We start from the raw sequence: 27,567 nt of genomic DNA on the forward strand, positions 1-27,567 counted from the left end.
TCTGGATCCAAGAGCCAACCAGTACCCAGATTCCCAGGGGCAGGTGATTTCAGAGTTGCTGACACCTTCTCTATCCTGTTAGAAGTTATTTTCTCTCCCTCTCCCTGCACAGCTGACCTTCCTTCCCTGCTCCAGGGCCAGAGGGTCTGTTCCAGGACTGGATTCTCCCATCGGGAGCCTCTGGACCGGTCGCCGAGGGTCAGACGGCCCCTCCCTCTCTTGCTGTCACCCCTGGCTCTTCAAGCTAATGAGACCTGTCCTGATTCCTCAGCCAGGCCTGTAGCCTTAATCTCTCCTAGCAGGGGGTTTGGGGGAGGGAGGAGGAGAAAGAAAGGGCCCCTTATGGCTGAGACACACGACCCAGCCACAAGGAGAGATTACTGGGCATGTGTGTGTGTGCGCGCGTGCGCGTGTGTGCTTGTGTGTGCGTGCGTGCGTGTTTGGGTGCATGGGGAAGTGAAGCAGACCCGTGTGGGGCCCAGGAGCTCAGAGAGATATTAATATCTAGAGAGACAGACGAGAGGAGAGAGACACAAAGAGGGCCAGAGACCAGGAACATCGGAAATACAGAGCGACAGAGGTACCAAGATAGGTAAGAAGGACAGAAATGAAAGGAAATCCTCCCAGCTACTCGGGAGGCTGAGGCAGGAGAAATGCTTGAACCTGGGAGGCGGAGGTTGCAGTGAGGCGAGATGGCGCCAATGCGCTCCAGCTTGGGTGACAGAGCGAGACTCTGTCTCAAAACAAAAACAAAACAAAACAAAAATGAAGGGCAATCCAGAGAGAAGGGAAACAAGAATCAGAGAGAGAGAGAGAGAGAGAGAGAGAGAGACAGGGAAAAAGAGAAGGAGGAACAGAGATTGGAGCTGTAGAGAGGCATGGTGGATAAGTGAGGACAGGGAGACGGAGACGAGGCTGGAGTTACAGGGACAGGTGGACAGGCAGAAAGACAGCAAAGAGAGAGACAGACAGGAACAGAAGGACACAGAGGCTGAGGGAGAGGGGAGAGAGAGTGAGACAGACAGGGAGAGACACAGAAAGAGAGGGAAAGAATAAGAGAGACCAAGGTGGTAATGCAGGTTCATCAACAAAGACAGGGACGGAGAGGAGCAGATGGAGAATGAAAGAGGGGTATTCAGGCGAGCAGGCAGAAATGCCACAGCCTGAGGCCCAAAGGAAAAGAAACTGAGGTCCAGAGAAACCAGACAAAGACCAATGGTGTGTAGAGAGATGGCAAATGCTGGGTGCGGTGGCTCACGCCTGCAATCCCAGCACTTTGGGAGGCTGAGGTGGGAGAATCCCTTGAGGCCAGGAGTTTGAGGCCAGCCTGGGCAACATAGAGAGACTCCATCTCTACGAAAATGAAAAAATTAGCTGGGCATCGTGGTGTGTGCCTGTAAAGTCTCAGCTACTTGGGAGGCTGAGGAGGGAGGATCCCTTGAGCACAGGAGGTCAAGGCTGCAGTGAGCCGTGATCATGCCACTGCACTCCAGCCTGGGCGATAGAGTGAGACCCTGTCTCAAAAAAGAAAAAAAACAAAAAAAACCCCAAACCTCAAACTCCACCAAAAACAGAAAAACGAAACACCCTTTCTAATGTCTGCCTATTTTCAGTGCTGGGAGCAGCCCCCGCCCCCACCACTGCCCCCCAAAAGAGGATAATATCATGTCTGACAACACAGAGACAGACAGGCCACAGGCAGGAGTTGATCAAGTCAAAGAAAGAGAAACAGGGGAAACTGAGGCAGAAACGGAGAACAATGAGGCAGTACAGAGATAAACTAACTGTCAGACAAACTGTTGTGCAGAGAAAGGGGGACCCAGGAGAGGGATCCCGAAAGCCCCGTGCCACTCTTTTTTCAGATGGTCTCTCAGGACCCTCTGACAGTTCTCTCCTTCCTCTTTGATGCCTCTCTCTTGGGATACCAGCTGAAGCTGGAGAGACACCAGTTAGACCAAAGGAAGGACTTCCCTGAGGAGTAGGGGCTTATGGTCACCGGCAGGAGCTGGGGCCTCCCTTCCCCGTCAACCCTAATTGCCAAGATGTCATGGGGGGAAGAGGAGGGGATTAAGCAGACGGGTGCCCCTCCCCCTTCCAGCCAATGTCACCTCCTGGTGCCCAGTCGAGTCCCCCACCTTGGCCAGGATTACCCTCCGAGATCCGGGCCATGACAAATGACATCACTCCCAGCCCGGGCTTAAAATCTCCCCATGTGAGGGGACGTGTTTCCTTCAGCCTCTGCTGTCTGGCCGCTCTGTCTAGGTCCTGGGCCACCAGGAGAGCCCCGTCCCTCCTTTCTGAAGGTGAGCGTCTGCAGGAGAGGCGGAGGGGACCGAGGAAGGGAGAGGGAATGGGGGAGAAGAAAGAGAGGGGAGAAGTTGGGTTTATTTTATTCATGGCTGTGTTTGCCGTGCTCTGCAGGTGACATTTGCTGAATAGTCACACACAAAACAGAGGTGTCATCCTGGTGTTTGGGGGAAACAGGGCTGGGATGTGATTGCAGCAGGAGGGAGTAAGGTTAGACAGCAGGGACTGGCCCACGGCACTCAGGGCATTGGAGGATTCAGGGTGGCTTGTGGGCGCCCTCAAGCCCTGACAGCATCCGGGGTTGGGGGCTTCTCACCGTGGTTCTAAGGCAACTCCTCAGCACACCGTTCTGTTGGATTTTCTTTAAAACTCTTAGCACTGCCCAAAATTTTCATTTGCGCAATGATCCACAAATGGCCGGTCTCCCTCCCTTGCTGAGCATTGATTTCTCCCCAGTGCCCCAGCGTGTGGCTGGGATTTGCCTACATATGTGTTGCGTAGATGGATGGATGAATGACAGACAAGGGACGGAACGGACATAGACGCAGAGAGCCCAGGTCTGTGGCTGCAGCAGGCAGGAGTCCGGGTGGACTTGGGCCTGCTCGAGGGAGCTGGAAATGTGATGACTGGGGATCACTGTGCAGGTGAATTGATCACTTGGGGCCTCGACGCACCCAGAGGCTCCGGCTTTCAGCCCAGGCTCTACTTTGGGGTTCCTCACGCTCCTGCTGTCTTAGCTTCCAGCACAGTCACTCTTTCTGATCTTCTGCAAAGCTGTTTTTTTGGAGATGAAGTCACGCTCTGTTGCCCAGGCTGGAGTGCAGCGCCATGATCTCCACTCACTGCAACCTCCACCTCCTGGGTTCAAGCAGTCCTCCCACCTCAGCCTCTTGAGTAGCTGGAACTACAGGCGCGTGCCACCAGGCCCAGCTATTTTTTGTATTTTTAGTAGAGATGGGGGGTCTTTCTATGTTGTCCAGGCTGGTCTCGAACTCCTGACCTCAAGTGATCTGCCCGCCTCAGCCTCCCAAAGTGCTGGGATTACGGGCATGAGCCCCTGCGCCTGGCCGGTCTCCTGCAAAACTCTGATTGACACTTTGTTCCTTGTCTGCCCCAGTCAGGAGGACTGGGGCCTTGTCTGTCTTGTTCTCGGCTGTATTCCCAGTGCCTGGGTCAGTCCTAGACACACAGTGAGTGCTCACTGAATATGGAGGGAATGAATGAATGAATGTATGAATGAATGGATGGATGAAGGGCAGAGGGTAGAATCAGGTAGACAGACTGCCACAGAGAGGAGGTGTGATGCGGTTTTCCCAAAAGGACCGAGCGAGGGCTGAGATGGCCACAGAGTGAGGTCTGACTTCAAGGCTGCCCGCTGTGTTTGAATTTCTGGATGCTCCAGGGATCACATTGTTGATCACTGAGTTGATTTGCTCAGACTCTAACTGTGCCATGGGTCTCGGCTTCCCCCAGGTCTCATGCCCGGCAGTGGGTGCATCCACCCAGCTCCTTATCCCCACTGGACAGAGGTGCCAACAGAGGCTGCAGAGAGGCTGGAGTGGCTGACAAGAGAGGGCCCTGAACGTGGTTGGGCTGGGAGGGTCTTCCCAAAGGCTGGCATGAAGCCACATGAGTCTGTTTTTTTGTTTTTTGTTTTTTGTTTTCTGTTTTTGCGATGGAGTCTCGCTCTGTCACCCAGGCTGGAGTACAGTGGCACGACCTCGGCTCACTGCAACCTCCACCTCCCAGGTTCAAGCGATTCTCCTGCGTCAGCCTCCCAAGTGGCTGGGATTACAGGCACCCACCACCATGCCCGGCTAATTTCTGTATTTTTAGTAGAGACAGGGTTTTACCATGTTGGCCAGGCCGGTCTCGAACTCCTGACCTCAGGTGATCCACCCACCTCCGCCTCCCAGAGTGTTGGGATTACAGGCGTGAGCCACCGCGCCCTGCCGAGTCTGGGTTTAAACCCTGTTCTTTTCTCACTGTGTGGCCTTGGACCCCTCACATGGGCTCTCTGGGTCTCGGTTGCCTCCTGTGCAAAGTGGGGACAATGAGAAGCTGTCACGATGATCCAGCCAGATAAGCCATGGGAACCCCGTGTTGCGGGCCTGGCCTGCAGTGGGAGCAGGGCAGGATACCAGCTTCATTCTGTTTCTGGGGTCCCCAGGTAGACTTGAGGGTGAAGAGCGGGGCTCTGGGGCCAAAGAGATTTAAATTCTACCCCTGGTTCTTCCACTCATCACCTGTGTGACCTCGGGAATTGACGAAACCTCTCTCAGCCTCAGTTTCCTCCTCTGAGAAAGGGACCTCTGAGCTCCGTGGGGCTGTGGTGAGTGTCCTAAGAAGCCATGTCGCCTGGTGGTCAGGAGGGCACAGGCTCCGGGGCAGGTGCTGGCCCAGCCCTGGCTCTGCCGCTGATGTGCGAGACAGAACTGGAGACTCCACTTCCCTCAGCCTCAGTTTCCTCCTCTGTAAAGCCGGGATGATACCAGGAGCCGCCTCGGAGGAAGTTTCCATGGGGTTATGGTTCCCTGAGATCTTGTTCCCAAGGTCCGTGGTGCATGCAGTGTGTGAGAAGCTGGGACCCCCTGGAAGTCCTTAAGGTCTTCAGCCACCTGACCTGTGGGCACCTCCCTCCCTCCCAGGCTCAGTCTCCCCTGCTGTAGAACGGAGTTATCTGCGTGTCTGCCCCATCAGGTGGCTGTGAGCTTTCAGGTCTCACCTGTGAGAACAACTGTTCAGGTGGGAACCTGGGACCCAGTGGGTGCCACACCCCACAGCTCTGAGAACCAGCCTTGGGCCTCCCAGGTTGATCCCCAGGGCAGGGACACTGATGTCCCTTGTTCCACCCTTTGAAATCATAAAACACCAGTGTCTGGAAATCGTTGTCGTTGTGAGATCTTGTATATAAAGCCTGGTCGTGTCTGCCGAGTGATGAATTTTCCCGGACTTTCTTTTTTATTTCCTCCCCATGACACACGTCCTCTTTTGATTGACTGATTGATTTTTTGTTTGTTTGTTTGTGTTTTGGGCTGGAGTCTTGCTCTGTCGCCCAGGCTAGAGTGCAGTGGTGCAATCTCAGCTCACTGCAGCCTCTGCCTCCCGGGTTCAAGAGATTTTTGTGCCTCAGCCTCCCCAGTAGCTGGGACAACAGGTGCGCAACACCACGCCTGGCTATTTTTTGTACTTTTAGTAGACGAGGTTTCACCACGTTGGCCAGGCTGGCCTTGAACTCCTGACCTCAAGTGATCAGCCTCAGCCTCCCGAAGTGCTGAGCCACAGGCCAGGCCTGTTTTGTTTCGTTTTGTTTTGAGAGAGCGTCTTGCTCTGTCGCCCAGGCTGGAGTGCAGTGGCTTGATCATAGCTCACTGCAGCCTCCAACTCCTGGGCTCAAGCGATCCTCCCACCTCAGCCTCCCAGAGTGCTGGGATTATAGGTACCTGCCACCACGCCCAGCCTTCACTGGAGGTTCTTCTGTCATCAGCTGCCTCAGGTTGCTGCCAAACCCAGAGAAAGGTTTCAGTGGATGCTTGATATTATTTTTATTGTTATTATTCTCTGCTGACATCTTGTCCAGGCAGCACTTTAATCATTATTATCAGCTGTTTGATCTGCGGCCCACACTTTCCTCTTGCGGAGCCTCCTGTCCCCTATCCGTAAAAAGGGATGATCCTGGCCAGGCACCATGGCCCACGCCTGTAATCCCAGCACTTTAGGAGGCCGAGGTGGGTGGATCACCTGAGGTCAGGAGTTTGAGACCAACCTGGCCAACATGGAGAAACCCCATCTCTACTAAAAATACAAAAAAAAAAAAAAGGTTAGCCAGGCGTGATGGCACACGCCTGTCGTCCCAGGTTGGGAGGCTGAGGCAGAAGAATTGCTTGAATCCTGGAGGTGGAGGTTGCAATGAGCCGAGATCGCGCCACTGCACTGCAGCCTGGATGACAGAGACTCCGTCTCAAAATAACAACAACAAAAACAACAAAAATCCGGAAAGGGGTGATCCTAAATGTGAGCTTTCTTGGCTTTCCTGTAAGGTCAACTGCTTAGCCGGGCAACCTGGCTCAGATTTGACGACAAAGACAATGAAAGTGTGTGCTTTTGTTCCAGGCCCTGCAAATGGTCCCCAGTGGGGCAAGTTCACCAGTTTCCTTGCCTCCACTCTCTGGAGGTTCATATTTAACATTATTGGTTTTTGGAGAAGTGGGAGAGGACAGAGGGATCCCAGGATAGGGGGCTGGGGGAATAGGACCTTCAGGAATTCCTCTAGCCTTGAAATCCTGGATTCTCCACTGCCAGCCTGTATGTGATCCTGGGTAAGTCACACTTTTAAGCCTGACGATGCTGTCTAATCTGTAAGCATCAGGCAAACCAGTGTCTCAGGCCTGTAATCCCAGCACTTTGGGAGGCTGAGGCAGGAGGATCTACTGAGGCCAGGAGTTCAAGACCAGCCTAGGCAACATGGCAAGACACTCCTGTCCACACAAAAATGAAAAAAATTAGCTAGGCGTGGTGGCACACCTGTAGTCCCAGCTACATGGGAGGCTGAGGTGGGAGGATGGCTTGAGCTCAAGAGGTCGAGGCTGCAGTGAGCTATGATTGTGCCACTGTACTCCAGCCTGGGTGACAGGGTGAGACACTGTCCCTAAGACCAAAACCAAAACCAAAATGTAAGCATCATAGTAATACAATCTCTACCTCCCAAGGTTGTGCTGGGGATTTAATGACATCCTGCATAGAGAAGGCTTGTGTATTAGTTACCTATTGCTGGGTAACAGCTTATCCCAAAATTTAGCAGCTTCAAACAATAAACATTTCTTTTCTTTTTTTCGTTTTTTTGAGACGGAGTCTCGCTTTGTCGCCCAGACTGGAGTGCAGCGGCGCGATCTCGGCTCACTGCAAGCTCCACCTCCTAGGTTCACGCCGTTCTCCTGCCTCAGCCTCCCGAGTAGCTGGGACCACAGGCACCCGCCACCACGCCCAGTTAATTTTTTGTATTTTTAGTAGAGACGGGGTTTCACCGTGTTAACCAAGATGGTCTTGATCTCCTGACCTCGTGATCCTCCCACCTCAGCCTCCCAACGTGCTGGGATTACAGGCGTGAGCCACCACGCCCAGCCCAAACAATAAACATTTCTGATCTCTTATAGTTTCTGAGGGACGGGAGTCCAAGAGTGGCTTAACTGGATTATTCCGGCTCAGGGTGTTCCATGGGGCTGTGTAGTCAGATGTCGACCAGGACTGAAGTCACTTACTGGCTTGGCTGAGGCTGGGGAGATAACATCCATAGTAGCTTACTCTCATAGCTGTTGGCAGGAGGCCTCATTTCTTTGCCACATAGACCTCTGCATGGGATGGCTTGAGCATCCTCACAATATGGCGGCTGGCTGTCCTTAGAGCAGGTGCTAGCCTTGGAAGCTACGCTCTGTCATTTCTGCAATATCCCATTGGTTACACACGTCAGCCTGCTTGTTAGTAGGGACTACACAGGGCATGAATATCAGCGGGTAAGGATTATTGGGAGTTACCTTGGAGGCAGTTTGATTTTGGGGATTTAATGTAGCTGCTTTTGATTTTATTGTCAGCACTGAGCCTCCTCGTGACATTCCTACCAGGTTTTACTTGTTCTTTCTGCTTTTCTCCATGACCACTCTGCTGTGGTCACACGGGGTGCCTTGTTTCTCCTCCAACAAGACCAAGCTGGAGACTCCGTCTCGCTCAGGGTGACAGTGTGACAGTCCAGCTCAGCCTCCAAGCCTTTGCACCTGCTGTTTTTTTTTTTTTTTTTTTGCCTGGAAATCTCTATCCCAGATCCACAAAACTTCTTAGATGCCTCACTCCACCCCAAACTCCTTCACTCACATAACAGCTTGTTTTATTTTCTTGGGAGTTCTTGAAACTTTCTTGAAACTTTTTTTTTTTTTTTTTTGAGATGGAGTCTCGCTCTGTCCCCCAGGCTGGAGTGCAGTGGCACGATCTTGGCTCACTGCAAGCCCTGCCTCCCAGGTTCACGCCATTCTCCTGCCTCAGCCTCCCGAGTAGCTGGGACTATAGGCGCCCACCACCGTGCCCACCACCATGCCCGGCTAATTTTTTTTATTTTTATAGAGGCGGGGTTTCACCGTGTTAGCCAGGATGGTCTCAATCTCCTGACCTCGTGATCCGCCCGCCTCGGCCTCCCATAGTGCTGGGATTACAGGCGTGAGCCACCGCGCCCGGCTCTCTGAAGGCTTTTTTTCCAACCGTTTTATTTTCCGGGAGTTTTTGAAACTTGCTGAAGGCTTTTTTTTTTTTTTTTTTTTTTGAGACAGCGTCTTGCTCTGTCGCCCAGGCTGGAGTGCAGTAGTGACATCTCAGCTCACTGCAACCTCCGCCTCCCGGGTTCAAGTGATTCTCAAGTAGTTGGGATTACAGGCACCCATCACCATGCCTGGCTAATTTTTGTATTTTTAGTAGAGATGGGGTTTTACCATGTTGGCCAGGCTGGTCTCAAACTCCTGACCTCAAATGATCCTCATAACTCAGCCTCACAAAGTGTTGGAATTACAGGCGTGAGCCCTTGCCCCCGGCCATGGCATCTTTATTTAAAAAAAAAAAAAAAGCTGGGCGTGGTGGCTCATGCCTGTAATCCCAGCACTTTGGGAGGTCGAGGTGGGAGGATCACCCAAGGTCAGGAGTTCGAGACCAGCCTGGCCAACACGGTGAAACCCCGTCTCTACTAAAAATACAAAAATTAGCTGGGTGTGGTGACAGGTGCTTGTAATCTCAGCTACTCGGGAGGCTGAGGCAAGTGAATCACTTGAACCCGGGAGGCAGAGGCTGCAGTGAACCGAGATCGCGCCACTGCACTCCAGCCTGGGGGACAAGAGGGAGACTATTTTTTTTTTCCTTGTTCATTATTGGTTTCTCTAGGAACGGAACCAAGAAGTTTAATTCTATGAGAACAGAGAAGCCGTGGTCTTATTTCTTGCTATATTCCTAGTTCCTAGAGCAGGGAAGGCATTCAAAAAATATTTACTGAATGAGCAGTAGAATCTCACTTAAAATAAACAGAATCTGTCCCCCCTCCTCACGTGAGGGATGAGAAGGAAAGGACAGTGAGAGGAATGAAGGGGTGGGAGCTGAAAATAAATGCCATCCATTTTTAATTTTTTTTTTTTTCTTGGCTCACTGCAAACTCTGCCTCCTGGGTTCACGCCATTCTCCTGCCTCAGCCTCCTGAGTAACTGGGACTACAGGCGCCCGCCACCACGCCCGGCTAATTTTTTTTGTATTTTTAGTAGAGACGGGGTTTCACCATGTTAGCCAGGATGGTCTTGATCTCCTGACCTCGTGATCCGCCTGCCTTGACCTCCCAAAGTGCTGGGATTACAGGCGTGAGCCACCGCGACCGGCAACGCCATCCATTTTTAATTCTTTTTCTTACGTTTCAAATATTTATTGGGGGTGCTGGGGACATGGCAGGAACCGAGATATTCCCAGTCCCTGAACTCAGGTAACTGATAGAATTTGAGGGAGAGAGATAGATAAACAAACATGTAAATATGTCATTTAATACAAGCTGTGTCTTGAAGAAAAGGAGGTAGGGAGTGTGTGTGTGTGTGTGTGTGTGTGTGTGTAAAATCCAGTTCAGGGGCGTAGGCTGGTTTCTCTGGGGAAAGTAGCTGAGCTGAGACCTGGAGGAGAAGGGGTTAGCTGGTGAGAGGGGCTTTGGGGTGGGGGAGAGGCGTTCCTAGCCCAGGAAACGGCTTATGTAAATAGCTGTGGAGGCTGAGAGGTTTTCTGAGGCCATCCTAATGAGGGCAATGAGGAACTCTCAGAGGGTTTCATGTTCTGTTTGCTTTTTTGAAGATTTCATTGTTGTTTTTGCTTTTGACAAAACCACACACACACATGAATGCACACACGCACAATTAAAAAGGAATCCAAACTATAGAAACAAGATATGGCTTTAGCACTCCTTCCCAGAGGCAGTCACTGGTACCAGTAGCTTGCTTCCTTCCTGGGAATTTTCTATGCACATGCAAGTGTATATTCTACACATGAGTAAAGTCAATGCCTCATTTTATTAATTAATTAATAATGATAATACTTATTATTTTTGAGATGGAGTCTCACTCTGCCACCCAGGCTGGAGTGCACTGGCACAATCTCGGCTCACTGCAAACTCCACCTCCCAGGTTCCAGAGGGTCTCCTGCCTCAGCTTCCCAAGTAGCTGGGATTACAGGCATGCACCACCATGCCTGGCTAATTTTTATGTTTTAATTTTATTTTTATTTTTAAATTTATGTTATTATTATTACTTTTTTTTTGAGATGGAGTTTCGCTCTTGTTGCCCAGGCTGGAGTGCAATGGCGGGATCTCGGCTCACTGCAACCTCTGCCTCCCGGGTTCAAGCGATTCTCCTGCCTCAGCCTCTGGAGTAGCTGGGATTACAGGCGCCCACCACCATGCCCGCCTAATTTTGTATTTTTAGTAGAGACAGGGTTTTGCCATGTTGACCAGGCTGGTCTCGAACTCTTTTTTTTTTTTTTTTAATTAATGTCATTAACTTTAATAAAGACTCTTAAAATGTCAAAACAAAACCCCCAAATAGAGATGGATCAGACGGTTCATGCATAGGTTTGCTGTTCACTGATATATCATTAATAAATGTTCCATTTCACTCATTTATGGTAAGTTAAAGGAAAATATCTTATAATTTTAAAGGCATACTTATTTTAAAATAAAGTATCAAGAATAATTACATACTTTTCTTTAGTGCAATGAGATGATAGCCTGAAATGTTAATCTGTGCTTTATTCCTTGGTCTTTCTTGTGACTTCCTGCCATGTGCTCCTTAGTCAGACAGCAGGGAAGGTAGTACCAACAGTTTTCTTTTTTGTTGTTGTTGTTTTTTTTGTTTTTTTTTTTTGTTTTTTTTTGTTTTTTTTATTATTTTTCTTTTTTTAAAAATTTATTTATTATTATTATACTTTAAGTTGTAGGGTACATGTGCATAACGTGCAGGTTTGTTACATATGTATACTTGTGCCATGTTGGTGTGCTGCACCCATCAACTTGTCATTTACATCAGGTATAACTCCCAATGCAATCCCTCCCCCCTCCCCCCTCCCCATGACAGGCCCCTGTGTGTGATGTTCCCCTTCCTGAGTCCAAGTGATCTCATTGTTCAGTTCCCACCTATGAGTGAGAACATGCGGTGTTTGGTTTTCTGTTCTTGTGATAGATTGCTAAGAATGATGGTTTCCAGCTGCATCCATGTCCCTACAGTTTTTTGTATTTTTTAGTAGAGACGGGGTTTCACTGTGTTAGCCAGGATGGTCTCGATCTCCTGACCTCGTGATCCACCCGTCTCGGCCTCCCAAAGTGCTGGGATTACAGGCTTGAGCCACCGCGCCCGGCCTGTTTTTTTTTTTTTTGAGATGAAGTCTCACTCTTGTCCCCCAGGCTGGAGTGCAGTGGCACGATCTCTGCTCACTGCAACTTCCGCCTCCTGGGCTCAAGCGATTCTCCTGCCTCAGCCTCCTGAGTAGCTGGGATTGCAGACACCTGCCACCATGCCCGGCTAATTTTTGTATTTTTAGTAGAGACGGGGTTTCACCATGTTGGCCAGGTTAGTCTCGAACTCCCGACCTCAGGTGATCCGGCCACCTTGGCCTCCCAAAATTCTGGGATTAGAGGCATGAGCCGCTGCGCCCGGCCCCTAGAACAATTTGTTAAAACCGTATACTAGAGATCTTTTAAAATCAGTTCAGAGAGCAGCCTTATGCTTTTTTTTTTTTTTTTTTTTTTTTTGAGACAGAGTCTTGCTCTGTCACCCAGGCTGGAGTACAGTGGCGCGATCTTGGCTTACTGCAACTTTTGCCTCCCGGGTTCAAGTGATTCTCCTGCCTCAGCCTCCTGAGTAGCTGGGATTACAGTCATGTGCCACCACGCCCAGCTTTTTTTGTATTTTCAGTAGAGACGGGGTTTCACCATGTTGGCCAGGCTGGTCTCGAGCTCCTGACCTTCGGTGATCCGCCCGCCTTGGCCTCCCAAAGTGCTGAGATTACAGGCGTGAACCACTGTGCCCAGGCTTACTTTAAAAATAAAAAATTAATTTTTTGTAGAGACAGGAGAGTTTCGCTATGTTGCCACCTGAACATAAATGCTATTTTCTTTTTCTTTTCTTTTTTTTGAGACGGAGTCTGTAGCCCAGGCTAGGTTGTGGTGGCACCATCTTGGCTCGCTACAATCTCTGCCTCCTGGGTTCAAGCGATTCTCCTGCCTCAGCCTCCCAAGTAGCTGGTATTATAGGCGTGCACCACCAGGCCCGGCTAATTTTTGTATTTTTAGTAAAGACGGGGTTTCACCATGTTGACCAGGCTAATCTCAAACTCCTGACCTCAAGTGATCTGCCTGCCTTGGTGTTCCAAAGTGCTGGGATTACAGGTGTGAGCCACTGCGCCTGGCCCATAAATGCGATTTTCATTCCCATTTTCCAACAAGGCGACTGAGGTATACATTGAAGGTGAATTACTAGGAGAAAAGAAAGATGGCATTTTAATTCGATAAGTTTGTTGCAACCTGTACTGCTTGCTACCTACCTGCCATGGGAGTGCGTCTTTCCCCACACTGACCCCAGTGCCGGAAGTTATCAACCTCTTTCATCTTTGCCAATCTGATAGGTCAAAAGTGATCGTGGAAGATCCACACTCACTGTTTTTTTTTTTTTTCTTTTCAGAGATGGGGGTCTCACTATGTTGCCCAGGCTGGTTTTGAACTTCTGGGCTCAAGTGATTCTCCTGCCTTGACCTCCCAAAGTGCTGGGATTGCAGGTGTGAGATGCCTTTCTTGGTCCTTACTGTAGTTTGTTGTTGTTGTTGTTGTTGTTGCTGTTTTGTTTTGTTTTGAGACAGAGTCTTGCTCTGTTGCCCAGGCTGGAGGGCGGTGGTGCCATCTCGGCCCACTGCAACCTCCGCCTCCCGGGTTCCAGCGATTCTCCTGCCTTAGTCTCCCGAGTAGCTGGGATTACAGGCGTGGGCCACCACGCCTGGCTAATTTTTGCATTTTTAATACAGACAGGATTTCACCACATTGGTCAGGCTGGTCTTGAACTCCTGACCTCAGGTGATCCGCCCATCTCAGCCTCCCAAAGTGCTGGGATTACAGGCATGAGCCACCTTGCCTGGCCTTTTTTAATGCCACTCTCCCTTAGGGTGACCAACCAATCCAGTTTGGCTGGGACCATTCTGGTTCTAGCCTGAAAGTCCTATGTTCCAAGATACAGCCACCTCTCCTCCATTCTGGGCAAAGAGGGATGGCTGGTCAACCTGCAGTCCTTGGTTATAAGTGAGGCTGAGCGTGTTTGCCCATGGTCACAGAAAGAAGGGATCTTGGATGAGGAAGTGTTACGGGATCAGATTGGTTTTTTTTTTTTCTTAGAGTCTTGCTGTGTCACCCAGGCTGGAGTACAGTGGCCTGAACACAGGTCACTGCAGGCCTAAACTCCTGGGCTCAAGTGATCCTCCCACCTCAGCCTCCTGGGTAACTGGGATTACAGGCATGCATCACCACACCCAGTTAACTTTTTAAAAAACACTTTTTTTTTTTTTTTTTTGGAGACAGGGTCTTGCTATATTGCCCAGGCTGGTCTCAAACTCCTGAGCTCAAGTGATCCTCCCGCCTTGGCCTCCCAAAGTGCTGGGACTACAGATGTGAGACATTGTGCCCAGCCAGGATGAGATTGTTTTAGAGGGTAGAGTAGGAATAAGAGCTCGCACTTATGAGGCGCGTCATCACTTCAGCTCTCTGCTTTGCAGAGTCTCAAGAAAGCTCTGAGAACCTTAAGCAGAGGCCATTTTACACGTGAGGACACAGAGGTACGGAGGTGAGATAAATGGCCAAGGTCACGTACCTAAGAGGAGACCAAGGCAGGATTTGAATCTCAGCCTGCTTGTCACCCCATGGTGAGTAACTGGTAAGTGAGTGAGCATCCCTCCTCTTCTCTTGCAGGCCCCCTGACTTGGGCCTCAGCGTCCCCGAAGATCATGATGGCGTATATGAACCCGGGGCCTCACTATTCTGTCAACGCCTTGGCCCTAAGTGGCCCCAGCGTGGATCTGATGCACCAGGCTGTGCCCTACCCAAGTGAGTACAGTCGTTTCTCTCGGCACCCCAGGCTGGCCTCACCTCTTAGAGGACCTCTGGGGTCCCTCTGCCCCAGGAAAAAAGCAGTCACAGGGGCGACTTCAGGGCCATATACCAGCCCTCTGGGTTCATCTGAAATGCATGTCACTTAGAAAAACATGTGCAGTCCTAGAAATTCAGGACAGAGGTTCCTTTTGGGGTGGGGAAGAGGAGATGTAATTTGGAAGGGGAATCAAGAGGAATTTTCATCTGTTAGCAAAACTTTATTATTTATTTATTTTTCAGAGATAGGGTCTCGCACTCTGTCGCCCAGGCTGGAGTGCGGTGGTGACGGTCACGGCTCACTGCAGCCTCAAACTCCTGGGTTTAAGCGATCCTCCCACCTTAGCATCCTGAGTAGCTGGGACTGCAGGTGTGAGCCATTGTGCCTAGGCAGCAAAGCTTTGTTTATTTTATTTTATTTTTGAGATAGGGTCTCATTCTGTTGTCCACTCTGAAGTGCAATGGTGCAATCATGGCTCACTGCAGCCTTGAACTCCTGGGCTCAAGCGATCCTCTTGCCTCGGCCTCCCAAATAGCTAGGATTACAGGTGCACGCTACCATGCCTGGCTAACTTTTTAAAGTTTTTGTAGATTGTGCAGGATCTGGATTATACAAAACATAGAAAAAATTAATTTTTTTTTTTTTGTAGAGATTGGGTCTCCCTATGTTGCCCAGGCTGATCTCAAACTCCTGGGTTCAAATAATTCACCTGACTCAGCCTCCCAAAGTGTTGGGCTTACAGGCATGAGCCACTGCACCTGGCCTGCAAAGCCTTATTTATTTATTTATTTATTTTGAGATGGAGTTTAGACGGACTTTCACTCCTGCCCAGGCTGGAGTGCAATGGTGCAATATTGGCTCACTGCAACTTCCGCCTCCCAGGTTCAAGTGACTCTCCTGCCTCAGCCTCCCAAGTAGCTGGGATTATAGGCACATGCCACCATGCCCAGCTAATTTTCATAAAGCCTTATTTTTAAGAGAAGTGAGCACTCAGTTATTTGTAGCATTATTCTTTAGCTCTTGTTTTTGTTTTTGTTTTTTGCATTACGTTGAGCGGTGTGGACTTGCTACTTTCTTTTTTTTTTTGAGACTGAACCTCGTTCTGTCACCAGGCTGGAGTGCAGTGGCGTAATCTCAGCTCACTGCAACCTCTGCCTTCTGGGTTCAAGCGATCCTCCTGCCTCAGCCTCCCGAGTAGCTGGGAGCCACCACGCCCGGCTAATTTTTTGTATTTTTAGTAGAGACAAGGGTTCACCATGTTGGCCAGGCTGGTTCTCGATCTCTTGACTTTGTGATCTGCCCGCCTCAGCCTCCCAAAGTGCTGGGATTACATGCGTGAGCCACCGCACCCAGCCCAGACTTGCTGCTTTTATAGGCTAGAAATGGTTGAATGTCAGCGATGTCATGCTTCAACTAAATATGTCTTAGTGCATGAGAAAGCTTAGAAGAGGGAAAACGACTCACATACCTCCTCATAGAGTTAAAGCCAATTCCCCTTGGGGTCAGGCAGGATTCACAGAGTGCCAGGCACAGAGGAAGGCGTAGAAGGGCAGGGAATGTGCATTCCATCCTTAGTTTAGGCAGATGGCAACCGGGATGGAATTCTTGGCATCCCACCCAGCCTCAGGGCCTCACATCAGCCCATGGTGGATGACCTGAGGGTCCTGTTTCCCTTCCCACCCCAGGCGCCCCCAGGAAGCAGCGGCGGGAGCGGACCACCTTCACCCGGAGCCAACTGGAGGAGCTGGAGGCACTGTTTGCCAAGACCCAGTACCCAGACGTCTATGCCCGCGAGGAGGTGGCTCTGAAGATCAATCTGCCCGAGTCCAGGGTTCAGGTGGGGTGGAGGGTCCCTGGACCCCTCCCGACCCTTCCTGTGACCTTCCAGGGGCCTCCCTGGAACTCAGAGTGATGGGAGGAGGGAGCGATCACAGAGTGACAGCCAAAGTTATCAGGGAGACAATAATTCCTCTCCCCACCATACCACTGACCGCCTCTTAAGGCTCTCATCGCCCCTCGCTCCTCTCCAGCCGCGCCGGGCACTGACCTGCCTGCCAAGCACCCTCCTGCCTCGGGCCTTTGCACTAAGTTTCCTCTATCTGGAATCCTTATTTTCCAGATAACCACACAGCAGGCCCCTTGTTCGAGTCTTTGTTTTTCTATCAGTGAGACCCATGCTGAACACAGCATTTAACATTGCAGTATTTCCCCAAGACCCTGACTCTACTGCTGCCCACTATCCCGCTCAATCGTTTCCTCCACAGTGTCTGTCGCCCTCTGAGATACCATACAGTTTACGTGTGTTTGTATCTATCGCCCTCTGAGATACCATACAGTTGCATATGTTTGTAGGCTGCAGGTATGATGTTACGTATATGTGCCTACACACATGTGTATGATTGGAAGGATAAATGAAGTATGTGTGTTTATGTGATTGTATGTATGTATGATTAGATACATTAGTGCATAGCTATGTATGATGTTATGTGTGTACAATGTATGTGCCTATAATTGTATATTTGTATGTTCATATGATCATACGTTCATACAGTTTATGTAAGGTATCTCAGAGTCCGTTTATTTAGACTCTGTCTCTCCCAACTAGAATGTCAATTCCACTGATGGACCCTCAAGAGTAGCAGAAGATGGTTAATGCATGTTTGTTCATTGACTGAATAGACGGATGGATGGATGGGTGGGTGGATGCAGAGATGAATGTGTATGTGTGACTGTATATGTGTGTGTGCATGTATGACTGGAAGCACGGATGAGTGTATGTATGTGCATCTATGAGTGTCTGTGTGTATGATGGACGGATACATTTATATATATGTGTTTGTATGAATGCATGTAGGTATGATTAGATAGATGACGAATGTATGCACACATGATATATGTATACATGATGTATGTACACATGTACAATTGTATGTCTACATGCATGCATGCATGATTGGATGGATGGATGGGTGTATTTATTTATTTATTTGAAACAGAGTCTCACTCTGTCGCCCAGGCTGGAATGGCACAATCTCGGCTCACTGCAACCTCCGCCTCCTGGCTTCAAGCAATTCTCCTGCCTCAGCCTCCTGCGTAGCTGGAATTACAGGCACGCACCACCATACCGGGCTAATTTTTGTATTTTAATAGAGACAGGATTTCACCATGTTGGTCAGGCTGGTGTCGAACTCCTGACCTCATGATCCACCTGCTTCGGACTCCCAAAGTGCTGGGATTACAGATGTGAGCCACCGTGTCCGGCTGGATTGGTGTATTTATGTATATATGAGTGTATGCAGGTGTATGTGATTGGACAGATAAATAAAATGTGTGTGTTTGTGTGATTAGACATAGGTATGATTGGATAAATTAATGTGTATATGTGTACGATGTATGTGTATATGTGTACGATGTATGTGTGTATGATGTATGTGTGTATAATTGTATATTTGTATGCTTGTATAATCAGATGCATGGATGAATGTTCATATGATGTATGTATGATTAGATAGATCCATTAATGTGTGTATGATGTATGTGTGTATGATGTATGTACATATAATTATATGTATAAGACGAATGGATGAATCTACATATGATGTACATGTACAATTGTATGTATCATCAGATGGATAAGTGTATGTCTGATGTATGTATGATCAGATGGACTGGTGAATGTTTGTACAACATATACATGTGTGAGGTATATATGTATGATCAGATGGATGTCTACATAATGTATGTGTGTATGGTGTATGTATGTATAATTGTATGCATGTATGTTTGTATGCTGCAGGTATGATGTTACGTATATGTGCATATACACATGTGTATGATTGGAAGGATAAATGAAATATGTGTGTTTGTGTGATTGTATGTATGTATGGTTAGATTAGTGCATAGTTATGTATGATGTTATGTGTGTACAATGTATGTGCCTATAATTGGATATTTGTATGTTCATATGACCAGATGGATGAATACGTGTATGAAGTATGTATGATCAGATAGATGGATAAATGTATGCATGATGCATGCATGTATAGTGCATGCCTGTATAATTGTATGTGTGTATGTTTGTATTAGATGGATGGATGAATGCCTGTAGGGTATGATGTATGTATGCATGCATGCATGATTGGATGAATGGATGGGTTTATTTATGTATATATGAGTGTATGCATGTATATATAATTAGATGGATAAATGAAATATGTGTTTGTATGATCGTATGTATGGATTAATGTGTATATATGTATGATGTATGTGTGTATGATGTATGTGTGTACAATGTATGTATGTATAATTGTATATCTGTATGATCAGATGGATGGATGAATATGTGTATGATGTATGTATGTATGATCAGATGGCTCCATTAATGCATGTATGATGTATGTGTGTATAATGTATGTATGTACACTTGCATGTATGATCAGATGGACCAGGGAATGTATATATGATGTATATGTATATGATGTATGTATGTATGATCAGATAGATGGGTAAATGTAGGCATGACGCATCTGTGTATGGTGTATTTATGTATAATTGTACATGTGTGTGTTTGTATTAGATGGATGAATATGTGTATGATGTATGTATGATCATGTAGATGGGCAAATGTAGGCATGATGTATGTGCGTATGGTGTATGTATGTATAACTGTATGTGTGCATGTTTGTATTAGATGGGTGGATGAATATGTATATGGTGTATGTATGTATGATCAGATGGCTCCATTAATGCATGTATGACGTATGTGTGTATGATGTATGTATGTACACTTGCATGTATGATCAGATGGACCAGGGAATGTATGTATGATGTATATGTGTGTGATGTATGCATGTGTGATCAGATAGATGGGTAAATGTAGGCATGATGTACATGTGTATGGTGTATGTATGTATAATTGTACGTGTGCATGCTTGTATTAGATGGGTGGATGAATATGTGTATGATGTATGTATGATCATATAGATGGGTAAATGTAGGCATGATGTATGTACTTATGGTGTATGTATGCATAATGGTATGTGTGCATGTTTGTATTAGATGGATGGATGAATGCCTGTAGGTATGACGTATGTTTGTGTTCATGCACACACGCAGGTATGATTGGATGGATAGATGGATGGATGGATGAATAGATGCCCCACAGCTGGATGCAAAGTAGAGAGATGTGACCTCAGCACCTTTCACCAACAAGGGTCCTCATCCCTGAGCACCCTGCGGCTCTCCTGGGCCTCTTCCCCACTTACCTACCCCCATCTCCCCTCTTACCCTCAGGTTTGGTTCAAGAACCGCAGGGCTAAATGCAGGCAGCAGCGGCAGCAGCAGAAACAGCAGCAGCAGCCCCCGGGGGGCCAGGCCAAGGCCCGGCCTGCCAAGAGGAAGGCAGGCACGTCCCCAAGACCCTCCACGGATGTTTGTCCAGACCCTCTGGGCATCTCAGATTCCTACAGTCCCCCTCTGCCCGGCCCCTCAGGCTCCCCAACCACGGCAGTGGCCACTGTGTCCATCTGGAGCCCAGCATCAGAGTCCCCTTTGCCTGAGGCACAGAGGGCTGGGCTGGTGGCCTCGGGGCCGTCTCTGACCTCGGCCCCCTATGCCATGACCTATGCCCCGGCCTCTGCTTTCTGCTCTTCCCCCTCCGCCTATGGGTCTCCGAGCTCCTATTTCAGTGGCCTAGACCCCTACCTTTCTCCCATGGTGCCCCAGTTAGGGGGCCCAGCTCTTAGCCCCCTCTCTGGCCCCTCGGTGGGACCTTCCCTGGCCCAGTCCCCCACCTCCCTATCAGGCCAGAGCTATGGCGCCTACAGCCCCGTGGATAGCTTGGAATTCAAGGACCCCACGGGCACCTGGAAATTCACCTACAATCCCATGGACCCTCTGGACTACAAGGATCAGAGTGCCTGGAAGTTTCAGATCTTGTAGAGGACGCAGTCTCCATCTCTCCCCGTCGGGCCTCGGGACCCTTTCTTTTCCGAATCTGCTTCCCTGCAGCTTAGATCCCGGGACGGCATCCCTGAGAAAGCAACCGGAACCAGCTGTCCTTCCGACAGCCGTGGTCTCCGCGGTTCCGTGTTCAGCTTACAGAGCCCACCCCTTTCCTCCACAGGGAGAGGCTCCTCCCTCTCCCGGGACAGTTCACAGGTCCTAGTGATTCTCTCAACCCCGACACCGTCTGACACGACTGTGACCGCTGAAGTACACCACGAGCTCCAGGCTTCAGAAAGTGGTGCTGAGAACTTGCTCCAAGAAGAAATCAAACCAAACTTGCAGTTGATTTGGGGTCACGTTTAGGTCAGAATCACCATGCCCTTGAACAAGCAGGTAGAGGGGCTTGATTCCTTAACTTTCCACGTGGACACTTTTCTTTGAGACTCAGAGTCTCGCTCTGTCGCCCAGGCTGGAGTGCAGTGGTGCGATCTCAGCTCACTGCAACCTTCGCCTCTTGGGTTCTGGCGATGCTCCTGCCTCAACCTCTCAAGTAGCTGGGATTACAGGTGTGCTCCACCACACCCAGCTAGTTTTTTTGTATTGTTAGTAGAAACGGGGTTTCAGCATGTTGGCCAGGCTGGTCTCGAACCCCTGACCTCAAGTGATCCGCCCGCCTCAGCCTCCCAAAGTGCTGGGATTACAGGCGTGAGCCACGGTGCCCCGCCCTACGTGTGGACACTTCTTTAGCATATGGTTAAGGACCTTTCTAGAAATTCCAAAGACAGACTTTAAGAAGCCCCATCGGGAAACCTTAGACCAATGATGCAGTTACATTAAAAATAAATCATCTGGGAATTTTACAGACTTCACAAATGTCAGGCTTACCTGGTAGGTTTAGGGGGCTGTTTGAGAGACAAAGATCTATATTCATATATGTAGCTATACATATATGTCCTTTTTCTTCTTAGTTTCTTTAAAAAGACATTTTATCACTCATTTGCTCATTAGCATATTGGGAATGTGTATATTTGGTAGGGAAATGAAACGCAGCTTGCCTGTTGCATCTCTACTCCTTTCTTCTTTTGTTGTAGGATTTTCTAAAGGTGAGACACTGGTGGAATTGGGGTAGCTGCATGGGACGTACCACCTATAGTTATGGCTATTTCACAGAGAAGAAGCAACTGGACAGCCTCCCATCTGTAAATAAACATGAGACAGGAAGAGGGGGACATAGATTTGGAGGAGGCACTCCTACATTTCGAAAATACATTTCCTTTTTTAGATTTTTTTTTTTTTTTTTTTTTTTTTTTGGTGTTCAGTTTCGATGGTGGGATTGGAAAATAGAGCTTGACTTGAGGACATTTTCCTGGGGTGGCACCATTATTTCTTGAAATAGAATTTTACTCATGGTGACACAGGCAAGCCCTTGTGAGAACCTGAAGACGGACTGAAGTCGTTTGATGCTCAGAAGTTGGGTGCTGGCTCCCTGCCTCATCAGTCTGAGTTATCCTTTCATTTTGGGGTGGGGAGGCGGGATCCAAGAGCCGCTCATCGGTGGAGTTCACAAGGCAAGGGGTAAAAAAAAAAAGTAGGGCAGGAAGGCAGTGGTGTGCTGGCAGAGGTCTAACAATGGGCTCTCCAAGGAAGAGGAAAAGCTTGGTTGTGGAATGTTTGTCAGTTTCCGTGGTGTAAATACTCCCACCATGGCTGACTTCAAGCTAGCAACCTGAGGTCGCTGAACTAAGAGTTGGGAAGAAGATAGGGCACAATATACACCTCAGAGCCGGGGCACACTGTCAGCAGCACCCCAGGGTCAGGAGAAAGGAGAGGTGTGAAGAGAGGCGGAGAGGAGAGAGGCCGAGAGGCATCAGATGACGTTTCCAGCACCAGACCAGAAGAGGTGCATACAGCCTAGACCCCTGAGGGGCACACCCTGATCTCTAGAGCCCACAAAGAGGCTTTTATTCAACATAAAACATGTTCATCTCTCATAGGCCTGAGTCTTGCTGGGCTCTGGGACACTAAGCCCAGGAGTGGGCCGGGTGCGGTGGCTCACACCTGTAATCCCAGCACTTTTGGGAGGCCGAGGCAGGTGGATCACCTGAGGTCAGGAGTTCGAGACCAGCCTGGCCAACATGGTGAAACCCTGTCTCTACTAATAATACAAAAGTTAGCCGGGCATGGTGGCACGTGCCTGTAATCCCAGCTACTCGGGAGGCTGAGGCAGGAGAATTGCTAGAACCCGGGAGGCGGAGGTTGAAGAGAGCAAGAGATTGTGCCACTGCACTCCAGCCTGGGTCACAAGAGCGAAACTCCGTCTCAATCATAACGACAACAAAAATAACCCAGGAGTGGCTCAAGAGTCCAGTGTGGGATGAAAATATAGACAGAGGGAGACAACATATGTCACTGGGGAGGCTGGGGGAGCTAGATAAAATTCACACGGGAGGGGCAGGGATGAGATGATATTGTGCCCTGGGTCTGTGCAAACGTTGGGATCAGAATCCACTATAAATTTCATTCTTCAGAGACACTGAAGCTCTGCACTGGAGGCCGGGACTCAGGCTTGGACGAGAATCTTCTCCTTATTCACCAGGGAGGCTGCGTCTTGTGCAAACAAGTCATAGAAACTTGATGGGAGTCAGGGAGGGACTGAAGGAGGGATGCAAGATTCTGGGAAAGAGTGAGAAGTAATGGAGGCCAAGGGGCCCCCATCACAGGCCGACGGGGTAAGACTTCAAGACAGCCTGATTCTGGGGTCTTCTGAGGCTCCGCCAGGAGCCGGAGACGGCAGGGAGCCAAATCTGGCTAGAAGGTTACAAGTTGCTTTTCCTGGGCTGGGCTCCTGAGTGCTGGTTCTTCAAGCTGTGCACGGGCAATTTCAAACGTTCTACGTCCTAAAGCCAGGAAGAGTGACAAGGCAGGTGGGGACAGAAGGAAGAAGCCAGGAGCCTCCCTGAGAAGGTGCCACCTTCTCTGTCCTCCTCTTCCCCACACACTGGCCTCTGGGTCCACCTTCTCTGCCCACCCACAGAGTGAAACCGATTAAAATGTTGGATCTCATTTAAAGTCTGGGTGATTCTTTAATTTCCGTGTTGTTTCCAGGAGGGGCAGGTAGAAACGGGAACTGCTCTGTTCCTTCTGTCTGTGGGGCCTGAGTCCATTCATGTGTTTCCTATCTCATCACCCTCCTTTCCTTGACGTCTCTTTAAAGCCAGTTTACAAAGGATCAGGGACTGGGTGCAGTGGCTCACGCCTGTAATCCAGTGCTCTGAGAAGCTGAGGAGGGAGGATTGATTAAGGCTAGGAGTTTAAGACCAGCCTGGGCAACATAGCGAGACCTCTGCCTCTAAAAAAAATTGTAAAACATTACCCGGGCGTGGTGATGTGTGCCTGTGGTCCCAGCTACTCGGGAGGCTGAGATAAGAGGATTTCTTGAGCCCAGGAGTTTGAGGCTGCAGGGAGCTAGGACTGCACCACTGCACTCCAGCCTGGGTGACGGAATAAGAGACCCTGTCTCCAAAATAAATCAATAAATCAATAAATCAACAAATAAATAAAAAATAAATAAATAAAAAGGAGGAGGAGGAGGAACAGGGGTCCCCAGGGCCAGCCCCAGCCCCACCCATCTGTGACCTTCCAGTGCCCCTCCTGAAAAAACAGGGGGGTGATGAGAATGATCGCTGCCTCAGTGGCAGGATGTGAAGATCAACGCCAGCATTTACAGCCATGCCCAGCCTCCGGCCCAGCCTCCCCTCTCAGCATCCAGCCCTCTGCAGCTTCAGCTCTTTCCCCGGATCCTTTTCAGTTTCTCACTCTCACCCTTTCTCTCTCATCTCTTCTCCTCTCTCTCTTTCCTTTCTTCCTCTTATCTTTCAGACTCCCAGGTCCTCGTTTCATTTCGATGGATTTTCACCTTTTTCTTTCTTTCCCTCCTTCTCTTTTTCTTTGCGTCTGACTTTTTTCTGACTGTTTTTTTCTTTTTCTTTTTTTTTAGACAGGGTCTCACTGTGTCACCTAGGCTGAAGTGCGGTGGCGTGGTCTTCAGTCACTGCAACCTCTGCCTCCTGGGCTCAAGTAATCCTCTCACCTCAGCCACCTGAGTAGCTGGAACTATAGGTGCCTGCCACCACGCCTGGCTAATTTTTGTATTTTCAGTAGAGACAAGGTTTCGCCATGCTGCCAGGCTGGTCTCGAACTCCAGGGCTCAAGCAATCCACCTGTCTCGGCCTCTCAAAGTGCTGCGATTACAGGTGTGAACCGCCATGCCTGGCCCACCTCTGAGTTCCTGTTTTTCCAGCTGTAGGTTGTTTTTTTGTTTTTTGTTTTTTGTTTTTTTTTTGAGAGGGGTCTCACTCTGTCACCCAGGCTGGAGTGCAGTGGCTTGATCTCAGTTCACTGCAACCTCCTCCTCCTACTGGGCTCAGGTGATTCTCCTGCCTCAGCTTCCTGAGTAGCTGAGACTACAGGTGTCCACCACCACGCCCGGCTAATTTTTGTATGTTTTAGTAGAGTTGAAGTTTCGCCATATTTGCCAGGCTGGTCTTGAACTCCTGACTTCAAGTGATCCACCCACCTCAGACTCCGAAAGTGCTGGGATTATAGGCGTGAGCCACTGCGCCCGGCTTCTAGGTCATCTCTCTCTGCCTGCATTCCTCTCAATTGCTGAATCCCAGGTTAAGATTTTTGCTGGGGGATGACTGGGAGTTATACACAGGATGGAGGGTCATACTTGCTGTCCGAGCTTGGCTCAGCCTCTTCTGGTCATCTGACCTCGAGTGATTCCTTTCTCCCAGCCTCAATTTCCCCACCTGTAGCATGGAGCATCTAAGAAGACCCACCTCAAGAGAATGAAATGACGTTATTGTATTAATTACTTGGTCCTGAAGCTGGGTCCAGGGAAAGAGCTCAATAAGCATTTATTTATTTTTGTGGTAAAATACGCATACTATAAAATGTACCGTCTTTTCCATTGCATGATTCTTAATTCATTTTTCCCATTTTAAGGTGCTTAATTCAGTGGCATTAAGTACATTCACAGAAGAAGCCAGACATGTATTGTATTATCCTAATTATATGAAATATTCAGAATAGGCAAATCTGACCAGGGGTGGTGGCTCACGCCTGTAATCCCAGCACTTTGGGAGGCTGAGGTGGGTGGATCACTTGAGGTCAGGAGTTTGGGACCAGCCTGGTCAACACGGTGAAACCCCGCCTTTACTAAAAATACAAAAATTAGCCAGGCGTGGTGGTGCGTGCCTGTAATCCCAGCTACTTGGGAGGCTGAGGCATGAGAATTGCTTGAACCTGAGAGGCAGAGGTTGCAGTGAGCTGAGATCGCACCACTGAACTCCAGCCTGGCAGCCTGGGCAACAGTCTGAGAGTCTATTTCGGGGGGGGGGGGGGGGGGAAAAGGCAAATCCATAGAGACAGAAATTAGTGGCTGCCAGGGGCTGGGGTGAGGGGTGCTGTGTGGTTGAATGAGGAGTGACTGCTTAATGAATATTGGGTTTCCTTTTGGGATGACGAAAATGTCCTGGAGCTATATAGTGACCTAACAATTCCACTCCAAAGTATATGCCTCAAAGAATGGAAAGCAGGTGTTCAAACAAAACTTGTACACTCAAATTTATAGCAGGACAATTCCCAGTAGCCAGAAGATGAAGCAATTCAAATGTCTGTCCACAGAAACAAATGTGGTCTACCCATGCAAGGGAATATTAGCCATGAAAAGGAAGAAGCACTGATAAACATGACATGGATGAACCTTGAAATCATCATGCTAAACATTTATCTTAACCTATTATTATTATTTTGAGATGGAATCTTGCTCTGTCACCCAGGCTGGAGTGCAGTGGTGCGATCTCTGCTCACCGCAACCTCCGCTTCCCGGGTTCAAGTGATTCTCCTGCCTCAGCCTCCCGAGTAGCTGGGATTACAGAGGCACGCCACCACGCTCAGCTAATTTTTGTATTTTTAGTAGAGATGGGGTTTCACCATGTTGACCAGGCACTTGGGTCTTTACTATTATTATTTTTACTCAACTTGTACTTATGCTATTCCTGGCAGCTTTAGTCATAATGGCCCCAAGCTGAAAACTATCCAGACGTTCATCTGCAGGTGGAGGAAGAAACAAGCCCTGATGCATCCATACAAAAGGATACCCTGAGCCAGGCATGGTGGCTCACGCCTGTAATCCCAGCACTTTGGGAGGTGGAGGTGGGTGGATTGCTTGAGGTCAGGAGTTTGAGACCAGCCTGGCCAGCATGGGGAAACCCTGTCTCTACTAAAAACACAAAAGTTAGCCGAGCGTGGTGGCACGTGCCTGTCATCCCATCTACTTGGGAGGCCGAGGCATAAGAATCGCTTGAACCCAGGAGGCAGATATTGCAATGAGCTGAGATTGCGCCACTACACTCCAGCCTGGGTGACAGAGCGAGACTCTGTCTCAAAAAAAAAAAAAAGATATTCCTCATTTATGAAAAGGAATGAACTCCCAGTAGTTGATATCCCAGTGAAAGAAACTAGGGCTGGGCACAGTGACTCACACTTGTAACCCCAGCACTTTGGAAGACGGAAGTGGGAGGATTGCTTGAGCTCAGGAATTCAAGACCAGCCTGGGCGACAGAGTGAGACCCCATGTCTTTTTTTTTTTTTTTTGAGACGGAGTCTCGCTGCGTCGCCCAGGCTGGAGTACAGTGGCCGGATCTCAGCTCACCGCAAGCCCCACCTCCCGGGTTTTCGCCATTCTCCTGCCTCAGCCTCCCGAGTAGCTGGGACTACAGGCGCCCGCCACCTCGCCCGGCTAGTTTTTTGTATTTTTTTAGTAGAGACGGGGTTTCACCGGGTTAGCCAGGATGGTCTCGATCTCTTGACCTCGTGATCCGCCCGTCTCGGCCTCCCAAAGTGCTGGGATTACAGGCTTGAGCCACCGCGCCCGGCCCCCATGTCTTAAAAAAAAGAAAGAAAACTAAACCCAAGCTGGGCACGGTGGCTCACATCTGTAACCCCAGCACTTTGGGAGGCCAAGGTGAGAGAAGGATCACCTTAGCCCGGGAGTTCCAGACCAGCCTGGACAACATAGTGAGACCCTGTCTCTACTAAAAAAAATTTAAAAAAATTCCTGGGTATGGTG

At 49.1% G+C, this 27,567-nt stretch overlaps 2 protein-coding genes across 3 annotated transcripts in view; one reads left to right on the forward strand and one right to left on the reverse strand.

The window, feature by feature from the left end:
* TPRX1 (tetrapeptide repeat homeobox 1) overlaps nt 1–1,955 on the reverse strand; it is a 30,018-nt gene extending 28,063 nt beyond the window's left edge. The window contains exon 1 of the mRNA XM_065534689.1: nt 118–1,955. The gene's annotated coding sequence lies outside the window, so the exon portion shown is untranslated. The remainder of the gene's footprint in view (nt 1–117) is intronic.
* A 269-nt stretch (nt 1,956–2,224) lies between these two features.
* CRX (cone-rod homeobox) lies at nt 2,225–23,495 on the forward strand. 2 transcript variants are annotated; one of them, XM_065534686.1, is made up of 5 exons: nt 2,225–2,303; nt 14,309–14,443; nt 16,172–16,323; nt 19,779–20,795; nt 21,524–23,495. In XM_065534686.1, exons 2-4 carry the CDS (start codon nt 14,344–14,346, stop codon nt 20,424–20,426), a joined length of 900 nt encoding a protein of 299 aa, XP_065390758.1. In that variant the 5' UTR covers nt 2,225–2,303; nt 14,309–14,343; the 3' UTR covers nt 20,427–20,795; nt 21,524–23,495. The 2 variants fall into 2 exon arrangements, with proteins under 2 accessions (XP_065390758.1, XP_065390759.1); XM_065534687.1 differs by having other exon boundaries at nt 19,779–19,890.
* The last annotated feature ends 4,072 nt before the right edge of the window (nt 23,496–27,567 follow it).

The sequence above is a fragment of the Macaca fascicularis genome, chromosome 19 (genome assembly GCF_037993035.2).
Source record: "Macaca fascicularis isolate 582-1 chromosome 19, T2T-MFA8v1.1".
Classification (NCBI taxonomy): Eukaryota; Metazoa; Chordata; class Mammalia; order Primates; family Cercopithecidae; genus Macaca; species Macaca fascicularis.

Coding starts and splice junctions, on each gene's coding strand:
- CRX (XM_065534686.1), top strand. CDS start 14,344: ATGATGGCGTATATGAACCCGGGGCCTCACTATTCTGTCAACGCCTTG. Junction 14,444..16,171: donor CCAGGCTGTGCCCTACCCAA/GTGAGTACAGTC, acceptor TTCCCACCCCAG/GCGCCCCCAGGAAGCAGCGG. Junction 16,324..19,778: donor TGCCCGAGTCCAGGGTTCAG/GTGGGGTGGAGG, acceptor TCTTACCCTCAG/GTTTGGTTCAAGAACCGCAG.